General features: G+C 39.9%; 1 protein-coding gene across 6 annotated transcripts in view; it reads right to left on the bottom strand.

Moving 5' to 3' along the window:
• Sick (sickie) overlaps positions 1–15,173 on the bottom strand; it is a 121,469-nt gene that overhangs the window by 30,243 nt on the left and 76,053 nt on the right. For 5 of the 6 annotated variants that reach the window (XM_064127418.1, XM_064127415.1, XM_064127417.1 and 2 more), the window contains 7 exons: positions 14,225–14,589; positions 8,549–8,789; positions 2,316–2,642; positions 1,988–2,218; positions 1,492–1,906; positions 952–1,093; positions 678–704 (listed from right to left, as the gene is read on the bottom strand). In XM_064127418.1, coding sequence (XP_063983488.1) covers positions 678–704; positions 952–1,093; positions 1,492–1,906; positions 1,988–2,218; positions 2,316–2,642; positions 8,549–8,789; positions 14,225–14,589 — 1,748 coding nt within the window. The remainder of the gene's footprint in view (positions 1–677; positions 705–951; positions 1,094–1,491; positions 1,907–1,987; positions 2,219–2,315; positions 2,643–8,548; positions 8,790–14,224; positions 14,590–15,173) is intronic. The other variant, XM_064127416.1, reaches the window with a different exon arrangement.

Below are 15,173 nucleotides of genomic sequence, written 5' to 3' on the forward strand. Positions count from 1 at the left end.
CTGCTGCTCATGTACGTGTTTTTTAAATATAAATCCACAGAGAAAGTTATTTTTTATTATCATTTTAAGCAGAGAGGTTGGCGACAGTACTTACACCAGGATAAATCCTGCGGTGAACGGTAAAATGTAACAAATCAATCAATTCTGCGTACTCCCGAAAATTGGGAATATTTCCAAATTCAATCGCTTCACTTTGGAAATATTCCAAGATAAACAGTAAGATTTATTTGTTACATTCTGCTATGTCACAGCTGAATAAATGCCCAAGTATTTAATTATCATTAAACCGACCAAAATTGACTGAACTTTCACTTCAGAATCCAAAACGATTAAAATGAGAATTATTTCTTGACAATTCAGTGGAGAACTGGTGAACCAAAATAATTCAACTTCTCTCTCATTCGAGTTTTCGAACAATATCTTCAAATCTGGGGGAAATAGCGAGATTTTTGTAATGATTCAGTCAATCAATTTTGTTCAATTAAAATCTTGAGCACAACTTAATGATAGAAAGGTAAAAAAAACCCAAATACACGAATTATTCTCTATGTATACTGTGGTAACAATAAGCCTTTACAATGTGTAACCAATGCATAAAAATCATCATCACTGTTATTTTCAATTCAGTAAAACTCAACATCGTGTGATTAACTTGATTCATTTACGTAACTCTATACCTTGGGAAAGTCCTGTCCCTGAGATGGCTAAAATGGCATTAAAGTCTACGTGTTAAAGTTATTTCTTTCAGTGTTAAATGAACAAAAAAGAAAATATTCTCAAACGAATAACAATAAAAACGATGAAGTGATATGATCATGTGTGGACAACTAGTCTTTTATCTAGAATTATTCTGCTCGTTAAAAGTGGACATAATGGTTTAAGACTCTCCTCTTTACCAGTTGATCTGGAGAAAAATACGAAATAGATACTGATGAAAGAGGTGTTACTCACCTGATGGAATTGCTTCTATTGAGCCTTGGTGGTGCTGGAGAGCCTGTTGAATCCCGCTGGTGTTTTAAGAGAAGAGCGTGGGTCAAACTCGTTCGATGGGATCCCAAAGATTCAACGCTGTCCGCCTCGCAGAGGCCCATACCTATAAGGAAATAACCGTTTCAAATAACATTAATCTCGATTTTTCTGGCACGAGTCCGATAAAATAAAAGAATATATTTTTTACCACACCGATTTCTCGTAATTAATGGATCGAGGGGAATTAACATCTCATCGACTAGCTAATTGAGGGTAATTTATACTAATGAGGTAATGAAAAGAAGTAAAATGTTTCACGATCTTTAGATTAATTGAAAACGTTTAATGAGTCTAGTGCGATTTAATAAAACTAGACTCTGCTGATGTCATCAACAATTGATCAATGTCATTCGTTAATTTAATTCCGTCTAATTGATTAATGTACTCTGCGAGCGTAATTGCAAAAACATCTTTAGTTTTTATTTTACAAAATAATACGGGAACTCAGAATGAAAATCGTACCTTGTGATCTTCCACTGGGCGTATACGTATTGCTGTGCCTCATCCAAGAAGTGGAATAGGGACTGTTGGGTGCATAATATCCCTGAATATCGGCTGCAGCGTAATTGCTGCAGGTGTCACTTAGACTACCGTCTGATGGTTTGAGTACACGAGGTGAGAAGCCCGAGGTCGTTGGTCCTCCAGCACCGCTCCGATCGCGATGATGGGCAGCTGCGAAGAGGGCAGTAAACTCAGGACTCCCTGCCTTCGGTAAACTCTGGGAGCCAAGCATCAACCGATCGCGCACCGATTGAGACAGTTGGCTAGCACTTGGACCAGTTAGACTATAACTTTTGTAGTGATGGCCCTGATTCGAATTTGAGGAATTCGCTTGGAGTTCTGTTGTGCATGTCTGAGTGCCTCCAGACACCTTGACCTGACATAAATAATAATTATGAAAATATTTGACATCATGGGAATGTGTGGTAATTAGATGGGAATGGACAAATAAAATTACCTTAGTTCGAGGTACAGCACTGACTTGTGCAGTTCTAGTGCCTTCCTTGCTTCCATTCTGCACCCCATTGGGACTGGGTGATGTACCAGCGCTGTGTCTCTTGACATATCCAAAACTCTGTGGTACACCCCTGACCTTGCTACTGCTGCTGCCAGTTGACGTACCAGATGAAACTTTCTGCGGTTTCTCACCGTTTGCGTATTCAGCCATTGTCTGTTTCCTGTGTTTCTCCTGGGCACAACACAAATGTCGTAAAAACGTCAATACCAATATAACCAACAAGTTCCCGAGGGAATGAGGTAGATAACACGTGAAAATATTGATTTACCTGAGATCGTCGAGAGGGACTAGGACTCGATGGTGCTGTCTCCTTGTCTCTCTCCCTTGCTGCTCCAGCCTCTATGTACTTCTTCCATTGTTGGCTGTTACTATTATTCGAGGAAGAACAGTGGTTACTCTGCTGTTGCTGCTGCTGTTTGAATGCTGTACTCTCGGTCTGCTGGGAGCTATCAGATTTCTTCACGTGAGAATGGTGTCCAGGATGCCTCGAGCTGACGACACGGTAAACTAGGTTGTTTGCCTGTGTACCTTGGGGGGTGGCCGATCCACTGCTGACGCCACCCCCCACAACCACACTTCCACCACCCGGCACCCTCTGGAAAATTAATTAGACATTTTTATTATTTACGATTTTTATAACGGGATCTGTAACTGGTTTTACACTGACAGAAAAGTGTTGAGTAAAAAAAAATCCTATGCCGAGGTAATCCTGAAAATTGGACTGTATCAACTAATGAATATGTCAAATATTGAACGTTTGATATTCTCGAGACATAAATTTTAATTTTCTCGCGCTCTGATTACTACCATTTCCCATGAATACATAATCACCATTAATTTGGGAGCGAAGCACATGTTTGCACCACTTGATTATTCATGAATATAAATATCTGTTATCAAATACTTGAAGTGCAGATTAGTTAGCCCCAAATTCCTTTCTCGGTTGTTAATAACTGTGCATAAAAACCACAGGCACTCCTCCCACGTTGGAAAAGTGGATTATTAAAAATAGCCCATCAATATGAGTCTAAAAATACCTGTGAAGCATTAGCTTCTTTATGAGATTCGAATTCCTCCCCTTAATATATTAAATAAACTTCGAAACGTAGTAAATTTTGAAAAAATAACAGGTGAAGCTGAAGATCCCCGAGTGATAGCCAGTCATAAACTTCTTCCGACGAGTTTCGTCACAAGCAAAAATAGAAACATCGAATATTTCCGTGAAATTTTCATGAAAAAAAACCTGAGTCATCCGTTTTACGATAAATAAGTTATTAAAAATGAGCCATCAATATGCCATCTAAGCCATCTAAGAACACCTACGGAACATGAATCCTCTTTATGAGATTTAGATTGTCTTCTCCCGGGAAACTCCGGCAAACCCCTCTGAATCCAATATTCTTAATTAACTCAGATGAGTTTTACGTTGTGGTACACCTAGGGGAAGTGGTCGACCTGGGTCAAGGACTCGTTTCACAGGATGGCTATCGATTGTCCAACACCAGGGCACACAGGCCCCCTTTCCCTCGGACCCCTACCCACCCACGTCATGATTCAGATGGAAAGAGCACGTAAGAGGGTGCGTATACCAAAGTTATCGCTACGAGGGTAGGGTGTGCCCACATTTTCTTCTGCGCAGTGACTCACTGGTGTAGGGTCGAATATCCGAGGCCACTCAGAACGGCCACGCATGAGAAAAAAAAAATCATGTGTACACACACTCGAATTTCTTTCGGGGCGAAAATTAGTTGAAGAGAGTGGTGGAACAAAGAAGGCATCACCAGCTTCATTCAGCGGAAAAAAAATACATTCGATGGGCTATTTTTTTTTTGGCTCCTTTGGGTCTCCAAAAGAGGGCACGAAGAAGAAAGAAACAATAAACTTTTCCCACGTTGTGAGGCCTTTTGAGTGTGGGCCCGAGGTAGCTGTTAAAATAATCCGATTTCACAGTCTAAACCATTTTTTCAGGGTTTTGTTATGATTTTTAATGTTGGCTTTTTTGGGGGGTTCGTTTGTGCGTGACGGTTGGAACTTGACATTACACTTTGATGGCTCTGGTGAAGCCTATTGTAATATTCATTGAATTCTGCGAATCGATAATATATTCAAGAGAAATTCATATATTTGGAGATAAATTTCATTCATTAAATTCTACTCTGTCAATGTCGCGTTATTGGCGATTAAAAATATTCCAATTTGCCTGTCTCCAGTACATATTTGATATTTTCCATTCTGTTTCCATTCGCGGAAATGAAAAAAAATCCATGGAAAGCCCCAATCAACGTACATTTCTCTCCCGTTGTCAGTCCACCGATTATTTTATCCCTCTTCTTGTCAGTATCGTTAAAACCGGATTTTTTGCATTCGGAGGATTGGAACCGGCGTTCCAATGCTGCCCCATGTACGTGCTGTACTAGAGAAGTAGTATATCGATTGCACGAGGGCGCGTAATCGGGAAATTGGAGGGAGTACACCCGGAGTTAAGCGGAAGTCGAGGGCAACGACCCCTTCTCCCCAGAGTTTTCCCCGACGGTCGTTCGGGAAAACTGAAAAACATTCCTATCCAGTGAAAAAAAAAAGGAATTTGCAAAAACCGCGAAAAGAGTGCTTTGTCTATTTTAGTTACTCCATTGAAAAAAGACGAGGAGCACTTGAGAATAATTAAGAAAATGAGGCGATGTGAAAAGACACGACTGAAGTGCGTTGTTAAATATTTAGGTCGACTTTTCCGCGAATTCAAGGCACCCTGTCACGTACTATCTCTTACACTCTTCTTTTTTTAATATTTTTTTTGCTATTTCCTCCCTCTCCCTCGCGCCTCGCTCCTGGGGGAGAAATTAGAGGGTTGGTGAGACAACGAAAATTCTCCCCCTCGGGGGGTGAACAGTTTTTAGAACACGCATTGGGGGAGGGCATATTATACTCCACCGCACGAACGTCATCAGTAACTGTTGTGAGAGGGTCAATTCAGGGCCCTCAACGGTCCTACGCCCTCACTTTTGCCCGTTACAAATAGTCAATTGAGGGAAAACTCATTCGTGAGGGGGTAGGTGTGACATGTGAAAGATGTTCTGCGGGGATGGATCAGTTTGATTGCACCAGATGAGGGCACATCTGCTGAGAACGAGCGTTTGGTGATTTTACAAAGTTTTTTGCGGATTTTTGAATTAAAACCTTAGAGAGGATTTTTGAAAATTTGGATTGGACCCAAAGTAACAGTTGCTATCCGAAAATAGTAGATCCTGATATCTCAGGGGAGGAACCACAAAGCAAATAAATCGTCTGATTGAATTTCCGAGTAAACACTGGCTATTTCCTGGTGACCCTTTTACTTCTGATAAAATGTGGATGCGAAGAAATCCGAAATATCGAATTCCCCGGGTTCCACAGAGCCCTGGAGGGGGATGGGTGTCAGAGGGGATTATCCATAGTGGATTATACCATCCCTTGCGTCCGGTTGAATGCAACCCCTCAAGTTCGAGTCAAGAGGAGGTGTATAAAGACCGGAAAGCGAAGATATCCGATGATGTTACTGTCTTCTCCGAGAGTTGACGAAGAATTAACTGTTTGATTACGTGATACTCCAGGTTCTGCCCAATTATTGCTGATAAAATATTGCCGGAGATAGAAAAATCAAAAATTGTTTAGGGTTGTTCGCGTCGTTTATCAAACAAGAGCTGCGATACAATTGCCCGATGGAGTTTCTCCTGGTCTCACAGCAGATTTTATCTTCAAGATTGATGTTCCAAGCTATTAGAATGAAAAATACTCAGGACAATGGTTGCACTCATCGGTATGAATCATGCTGAGCTTTTGTACCGCTGTAGGTTTCAAATATCCAATATTTTAGTGATTGAATGAGAAGTTTAATATTTATATTTCGATATAAATGTGAGGAACGGAAGGTTTCGCATTGATCGTGCTTTGTCTTGAAAATTGAGTGATTGAGAATTCAGGAGTGATTCAGGAGTAACACATCTCCAATGAATGAGAATGATAAATATTTTTCCACTGGAAAATACCTGTTTAAATATTAATCTCGAAAACTTTGTATTCATACCTCCGAGTGCATGCTTTTTCCTCCCATTTAATTTTTCCAGTCTCATAAATCTCTTTTATAGTTTCATAACAGATTTTATCTCGCAAGATAAATGTGCTCTATAAAATTGAAAAATTCACAATGCGATGAATATCCCGAATTTCGCAACGATGAATAACGTGAAATATTAAAATTGACGAATTGCCTTTCGGTTCATACTCAATTCCCCCACCAACACTTGGTCAGAATGCACAACGACATGAAGAACTTTTCGATGAAAATTAAATTCTGGTAATTTTGTTCGAAATCAATTGAAATTTTGGCGCTTTTTGGTACCGAATATTCAGTGGAGTAACAACTTTTTTCAAACTGGGTATTTTTCTAATATATGAGAACATCAGTGATCCTCACGGTGGCCAGCGAAATACTTATTATTTATCCATACAACTACGTATCGATTCTGAATTCCACGACCTGACGTGACCCGAGTGCATAACTCATTTGTACTCAGTGCTCTTTCTACCTTTCAATCTTCAACGTCATTTTCCTCTACAGTATATAGATACGACATATAAGCTGAATCAGCATAACGTGTGCCGGAACTGTGCGAACTTTTTGAATCGTTAAAACCATTTGAAAATAACACAAAGCCGAAGCCCCTCGAATAAACCTATCGCGTGCAGCGGAAGGGTCGTTTTGTTGTCGATGGAAGTGTAATGATATGATAATTGCGATAAAAAATTATCGACTCTCTCACCTATCGGGAAAATACTATTTTTCAAGTGTTTTAAAGAAGCAAATCCCTTTGTTGTTTTTGAGGTCAGACTATGAAATCGTTGGCTTGAATAACTACTGACTATTTATTAAATTATGGAGTCTGGAGTCCCGAGATTATTAAGAAAAAATTCGAGTGCTGGAGAGCAAGAAAAGTTGGTGGATCGATGAATGGAGCAGGCGAATTGACTTTTAATTACCGAAAAACTCCAAATTCTCAAAATTTTCATTAAAAAAAATTCTCTATCCTCGATTAAATAATGTCTCCCTCAATATTGAACATACACATCGGGTAATATTCGTACATAACTCTCCGGTAAATAGTACTTGAATGTTGGAAGCAAAAGAGGAAAGAAAAATAAGCGGAATTGATGGTAGACGGGATGAGTGATTCAAAAGAGGAACTCTTGTTAATGAAACCCGCAGGCTTCACAAGTGTTTCGTTCCTCTCTGCATCCTATTCCAGAATAAAACTTGGGTATATTACTAATGAGCTCTTGACTCCTGACATTTTTTTATTCCTGTTAATTCGGTTTTAAAAGTTTAATCGCCGATTGCTGATGAGGGAATCTATAATTTTAACAGACGTGAAAAGGACTACTCCTCAAAACATAACTCCATAATTGATTCATGAGCAATTTCTATTAAAATTTCAAGTAAATATTGATCATTCCCAAGTTAAAAATCTCGACCAATGAGTGAGGCACTTGAAAATAATTTCTGGAAGATACGTCCGGAGATATTCCAAAGATAGATATTTTTTCATCTCCCGATCGCGTTACCCTGGTGTTTAAAAAAAAAAAATCAAGAAGTGGATTGAGCTCGACGATGGCTCGACTTGTTGGGCAGTTTTTTCTCAACATTATTCTCAGTGCATCCCCTGAAACCCCTGAAAGACGGCGACACAAAGAAAATGTTGCCGTTGATGTATTGACTGGGCTTTATTTAATATTACGTCACGCGCGTGCACTTTGACATGGATATTTACATTGTATATGCATGAGCCTCTCTCTCTCTCTTTCTCTCAACGATATCCTGCACCGAAGGCAGCTGCACGATGCAACAGCTGACACGGGGTTTACACTGAGGATTCAAGGAACGATCTGAGTGAGAAAGGGAGAAAAAAAAAATAGAGAGGGCTGTGGTGCGCCTACAGACGGGGCTTTTCATTGTTTCTTTTTTCCAATGTGAGAAGAACCGAGAAATAATCGCTTCCATTATGGAGTCTGGAGTCCCGGGATTATTAAAAAAACGACTCGAGTGCTGGGGAGGAAGAAAAGTTGATTGGATCGATGAATGGGACAGGCGAAATACTCGTGTGGGTGTGATTATATTCACTTGTTATATTTTGTAATTCATGGGATGATTCTAAATCACCTTCGGGTATTGAGAATTGTCGACGGACCTGAGGAACAATTTTATATAAATAAAAATTGTTGAAGCACTCCCTCTACGTCTTCAGATTGTACTGATCATTGTTTCGATTGTGCCGATGAATGGGAGAGTGAAATATTGCAATTGACGTGATTATAATCACTTCTAGTGTCTGGTAATTTCCCCAGTGGCTTTTCATCACCTTCAGGTATTCACAGAAGGTGATGGGGCTAATGAAAAATTTTTATCTTCCCTTCATTCCGAGATACTCATGAAGAACGGGTTATTTGACTATTGATGATCATATCACTCACCTTATGATGGGAAGGATGACCTGTATGATGACCCCCGTGATTGCCAGTGGGTATGGCTGCCAGGTCCTCAATAGTAAGTTCAGCCAGTGCGTCACTTCCACCACTGCAACTCCCTAAAAGTCCACTGGCATGATTTCCATCTCTAGTTAAACTAGACGAGGGATGTCTGTTCTTCTGTGTTCGCCTTGTATTTACCAACTCCTTCACCCCCGTTAATTCTCGCCTCGAGCCACCCACGTACCTGTTAACGAACCAGACAAGAAACTCATATCAGTCCATACGTTATAGCCATCACCTTGAGTCAATGAGGCTCTCCCTAATTCACATCCCTTCATCTCGTTACAATTCAAGGACATCATCGCACCGAATTAATTGAATCCCGAGTAAACTTAAGGGTGAAACATTCAGTATCCGATTAATCAGGAAAATGTAGCGAATAAAATCGTCTTTTCATCCCCCAAAATGAAATAAAATCCTGGAAATGAGACTGTTCGATCGAGGTGTTGATTCTTATGCAATCTGTTAAGAAACAAAGATGTATTGTATCTGTTAATGTAGATCCTACCCAGAGGCGGTTTTTAGGTAATACCAATTTTCAACGCGACGGGCTTTGTGTCATGCCTCGAACCGGCTGGTGGTAATTTCAAAAGAGGGTGACTCGCTACGGGACTACCATGCCACGAGGACACCCTCGAAGGGATGAATTCAAGAATTTTTCAAATTAAGAGGAATTAGGGGGAATTAAACTTCTACGCTCGGTACTTCGGGAAAATGTTGACAATTTTTTGCATTTTTTTATTGCAATTTTAATAGAGTTCCGAAAAATTGTGATATTAAAATTTTATGGGTTCCTGGACACAATAGCAACCGTTAGCAACAAAGGAAATTTCGTGGAATTTCAGGGATAGGAAAAATTAGGGAAAATCTTCGGTTTAGCTTCAATTATTCCACAAGAGAGACTAATGAAATTAAATTGATTCGGACAATTCTTGTCTTCTTTGTTCGAAAATTAATGATTTCATTCAACTTGCAGTGAATTCTGAAATTTCTATTTCATCCACTACTGTTACGACCCCCATTTCCCTTCGTCCCTTTGTTCTATCCTGTCCCCTACCTCCGACTGTTATTCCCTCATATTTCTGCCCCCACGTCATTCGCAAAATGACCCCCAAAACTACAATCAACGGTAAAAAAATAATTTTTCAAAAATTACCCTCAGGATTGGGGGGGAGATCCTGCTCCTGTCATTTACATCATTCGCCAGTTCTGCATTCTTCATCAATAACCATCATATATTCGTTAAATACAAGGGATGTCGAGGCCTCGCCTCATGATCACCACTAGCACCACAACAACCACCGGATTTTCCCACCCCACGATTACCCCCGCAGGAGCCGACGAAACCCGACTGTCACAGTTTGCGTGCACTAGTCCCCGGAAATCCTCTCCGTCAACCTGGACGTCTTCACCAACGTTCCCGAGACACCCCCCCAACCACCGCACGATACGTCGGGGGTTTCTTAATTTTCTTTTCTCTCCCCCACACGCGAATAAAAACGGAATGAAGCAGAACAGAAGGAGTCCAATCACCTCAACCCTATCCTCACTCCCTTGTCCCTCTGGCAGCTCTGATGAGCCAGCTGCCGAGCACCGGTCTCTCTGCCATACTCAACTCAACCGTACGAGCAACACTGAAACAAACCGCCCCCTTACGCCCTTACGTAGTACCACGAGATCGCAGGATATGCCTAAGGTACGATCGATCGACCTTAACACGCAAGCGTGGGCTTTTCACTGAGATGTTCACCGATGGAAATCGACACTGTGGCGACATCTAGCGGAGGTCACACCACTGCCCCGACGATTTTTTTTTTAGGGTGGAAGGAATAAGGGCGGCGGGGAATAATGTTCGATTTTTCCGAGCTCCTTCTGGGAATCCAGGAGCGAAGTGCGAAAGCGAGATGAAAATAAAGTTGACAATTTCCCTGGATTTCCTAATAAAATTCTGATCCTAATGGGAAAATTCCTCGAAATGCCACAGGAATTTCAATATAAAATTGCAATATAAATTCAAATGAACCAATAAATCATTCGATCCCCCGGCAGACCATAATTCATCAAAAATCAATGTCCCATCCATCCTCTGTTCTGAATGTGGAGACTGCGGTACCGAGATGGTATAGACAATCTGTCAATAAATTTTCGGTAGAGTCATGACACTAATGCTAAGCAGAAGCCGAGGATGTGTGGCTCCGCGGAGACTTCACGGTCAATAGATATTTTTTTTTTCTCACTTTTTGTGTACACGAAAAGTTGGGAAAAATCTTGTGGGATCATGGGAGACTTGAATAACAAACAATCCCTGATGCATTATTCATGGGGTGAAACTTCTTCGATACATAAATATTCGATTTTCGCGGATAATACTGGTGTTGAAGGTGCTACCATGTTTCTGCTAATGCAATGACAATAATCCGTGAAATTATTTTATCCAGAGGATTATAAAAATTATAAAGGATAAATATCCTGTAAATAAAATATCTCAAGATATTTTATTGAAATTTTAATCATAAAGAAGTTGGATGACACATATTTTCGTATTTGACGACTTGACGATTTTGCAGTGGATTTTGGAAAACATAAAAATTTTTGAAAACCCTATATGTATAGGAGTAAATTTAATCGCAGTGTTTGCTCGGGAGGATTCCCGGGAAGGAGAAATATCATCCAGATAAATTAAGCCGGAGAACGGGAACAAATGGAGCTCGTTTACTCTGGGCTTATCGTGGAGAACAGGTGAATCAGTTAGTTGGACTGATAATGTTATCCTTTGGTAAAAGCCGAGGAGAAGTCTTTTCAAGGCTCAACGTCTTCTATTGAGGGTAGAAACAGGACAAATTGCCCTTTCATTTGATAATCCTGTATTATCAGAATTTTTTTACACATAAAAATCAAATATCATTTTTTGTTTGAATAACATTCCCTGATAAATACGCCCAATATCGCAACTATTATCTAGATCTCAAGAAAAATTCCGGACAAAAATTGATCGCAGTACCGATAAGGTAGAAATGACAGGATCAGCGGTCGGTAGAAATTACTGTAGCGGTAATATAAAATATGTTAATCAAATTTCCAATTTTTATTGAGATCCAGATAACAATAATTATCCTGGAAGAGTGAAATTTTCCATAAGTGAGTTCTCCCCATGTGTGTGAGAGAACAGTTTATAGGGATTCCCACTAGCTCAGAGGATCCAAGGTTAGCCGAAGTATATCCAAGGAGGGAGTATATTGAATTTCCCCAAAAAAAGGGAATCGGGTTTCAAGGCAAATGATATGCGGCCACAGGGTCGATTGAGTTTAAAGGAGGTGGGTGGGAGTCTCAAGCGCTTGTGAAAACAACGCCCAAGGGCTTTTGAAAACGATGATGCGCAGTCTTGTAAGAGAAAATTCAAGGAAGATGGGAGAAAGGAGTGAATGTCAATACGGAATATCACGATTAGGATGGAGAAAGGGAGATTGGGGTGTGGGTGTTTGGGTCTTGTGGGCTTTCCCGAGCGTAGAAACGAGGAGAATTCAAACTCACTGAGCTGCAACTAATCGAGATTATCCTATTTTAGAGGACACTATCTGGAAATTTCAGTTGCAGTGAGATGAGTTCGACAACAATTGAATTAGGACGAAGAAAGATAAGTTGAACAGCATTATCGAAGTCCCTGATGAATAAAGCTGAATTTATTCTCCATTGGAAAGCAGTAAAATGTTTGGTCAATGAGGTCCTTACAGTTTATTTCTACGGATAATAAAACAGGACAATTAACCGAAACTTTGAATGGCAAAAGTGGAGATTAATTTTGTCGTATTCGTTTCCTTATTTATGAATGCAAAAACTGTAGCCGGATAAAGTTATCTTCGTTTGTTTTCAAGAGGTAAAAGTATGCAAATTGGCTTAATTGACTTGCAAATTAATTTCATGGATTATCTGACTGGCTTATTTGTCCATGAGAAATTATTATTGTATAATTTTACCTTAAATGACAGCGAGAGAAGGGAAAATTGTATTTCACGTTGAAGAAATTGAGTTTATCCAGTCCAGAAACGATCTCTGTGAGAATCTATGTACATTGGATATATGCAAACTGCATATATCGTGGAACGTTGGGATAACCTTGGAATTGCAAAGGATGTCACATATCTCTCGATACATCTGATACCGTAATTCTCACAATCTCGTAGGATGTGATAGAAATTTATTTCTCTACGTGTTACGGTCTAGCATTTCACGTGGAGAAGTGGTATGAATTTATGAAGTCAGATATCCACATCATCCATGTGCATGCAATGAACTATGTGGAGACTTTAGGGGATGAAATGACGAGTCAATGCATTGGCTCTGATGTGCGGGGCATTAGAATTGAATTTTCTATGTGACACATCACCCACAACCTGGACAATTTCGCCGACGACGTCCTGCGGTACTAAAACCGATTTTATTACCGCCCAAGGAGAATCAGAACCACGTTCTGCTGTCCAGGAGTTGGATATTATTCCAGACATGAATCAAACAATTCTCAAACTGTTTCAATTATGAACAGACACCACTTCACAATTTTCATAAAATTATGTACGTCAGAATACGCGAAATCTCGTCAGTCATTCAATTACCCATCCCCCAACTGTACTATCGTAAATTGAAAACAACCAAGATATTCGCAGATACAACCACAAGCCAATTATAACGAGTCTCGGACACAGTTACAACATTCGTGATGTACACACCCAAGCAATATTGTACAGTGATTCGATAAAATTAATCTAGAAATGCCAGAGGAGTAACAGTGGTCGACGAAGTCCTCACAGTGAGTGCCACTCAAGTATCAAGTTCTCCAGGAGTGAGAGATGCAACGTTGAAATAACTCTCACAAATATCCTCTAATTAAAAGCTGTTTATGTTTGTGAGGCACATGAACACATATTTATAAAGCACATCTCACCACCAACACATGTATTTTCCGAGACAAATGCGTGAACGCGATGTTGGCATTTGCCTAGAGGAAATTCTTGAGACGGAAAGGATGAGAAATAAGACGGTGAATTTACGCCCGGGTAAGCCATTCATCATTGCCAAGAGTCCGTTGTATATTTGGGGAATGTCTTGTGGACGTTATAATAGACAGCGTTACATACTCGGAATATCAATTTTGGGGAAGAAAAAAAAGTCCCTGGCCAATCAGTGTGTGACATTACAGTTAACCGGTTGAATAATGGAAAAGGGGATGGAGAATATCATCACGACACTGATTATTTAATCAATAGTGCAAATGCGGTGGAATTTAATTTATCATTTGGAGGACGTGAAACACATGCGAAAGATTCATTTTATCAGGTGGATGGGAAAATATTGATATTCAGGGATTTTAAAGCCAAAAATATTTTTCAACAAATATTTCGCTGACCATGTCCCCTCATTTTTTGGCAAAAGCACCGCCATAATTATAAAGTCCATTTAATTGGATTTTTACAGCTCCATTTACTGTCCGTATCCCCTCAAAAAATGGAAATAACTACGGTAATAACCGAAGTTATGGCATATAGATTATCATGTATCCCCTTACCACCCAAACATCCACTTCCCAGAATTCTCATTAACCCCTGTGAGATATCATCCACTTACTTGTCATGATCGTGACCATAAGACGGATTGATTCGTCTCGCATAGAGTGATGCACCGCCCTCAGACATATAACCATCGCACAAATCCGATAATGCTCGACTGCCAACATTAATTCCACCGCCCCTCAGTACTTCACCATCGCTTAAATAACCCGATGCAATGTCAATGTCCGAATAATCCTGAGCAACGTGGTGATGGGACGACGAGTGTAGTATCGTGTACTGTCTACCGGTTGTACGTGATGGTAATGTTTGCAGGCATCTTGCACTCGGTGTATAACCACGTAAAAGTGGTTGCATTGGTTTTACGTTCATTTCTCCCTCGTCTTCGGCAACGGTACCACCACCGCAGCTCTCAGCAAGAACCTGGAGGGTTATTCAAGCAGTAAGAGTTGAGACATTCATTTGATTTCACTCGTTTTAATTAAAATTAAAGTGCTCGTGTCAATGGGAAAGATATTTCTCTGGTATTTACAGAGATAGAGAGAGGTAGAGCTTTGTCATATATTATTTTGAAAATATTAATCAAATTCAATAACAATTATTTCAGTATTATTTCGCTCGAATATCAACATTTAATTTCTCCTTAAATTGCATTTCATCATGTGTTTATTCTCCTCCCTATTTATCGACCCCACATATATTAATTTATAGTGCCTCATAAAACATAATGAAGCTCTCTCATATTATACCGAACACTTCAATACTCCCGATGAAATCCCATCTTGTTAAGATTTTACTGCTGTTACGAGTGCGGCGTATCGTAAATCTATACTAGACCTGGAAAAATTCCACTACCCCAAGTACTCTATAAATAAACCTCATTAATTACTCCACCATCTCGTCCATAAGCTATTCCCCTCAAGATCTATAATTGAATAAAATCTTTATCCCCAGGAAAATACCAGAGGAAGTTCTAGCTGTCCCTTAACAACTCTGAGCATCATTCA

This window comes from Diachasmimorpha longicaudata, chromosome 9 (assembly GCF_034640455.1).
Source record: "Diachasmimorpha longicaudata isolate KC_UGA_2023 chromosome 9, iyDiaLong2, whole genome shotgun sequence".
In the NCBI taxonomy this organism is placed as follows: Eukaryota; Metazoa; Arthropoda; class Insecta; order Hymenoptera; family Braconidae; genus Diachasmimorpha; species Diachasmimorpha longicaudata.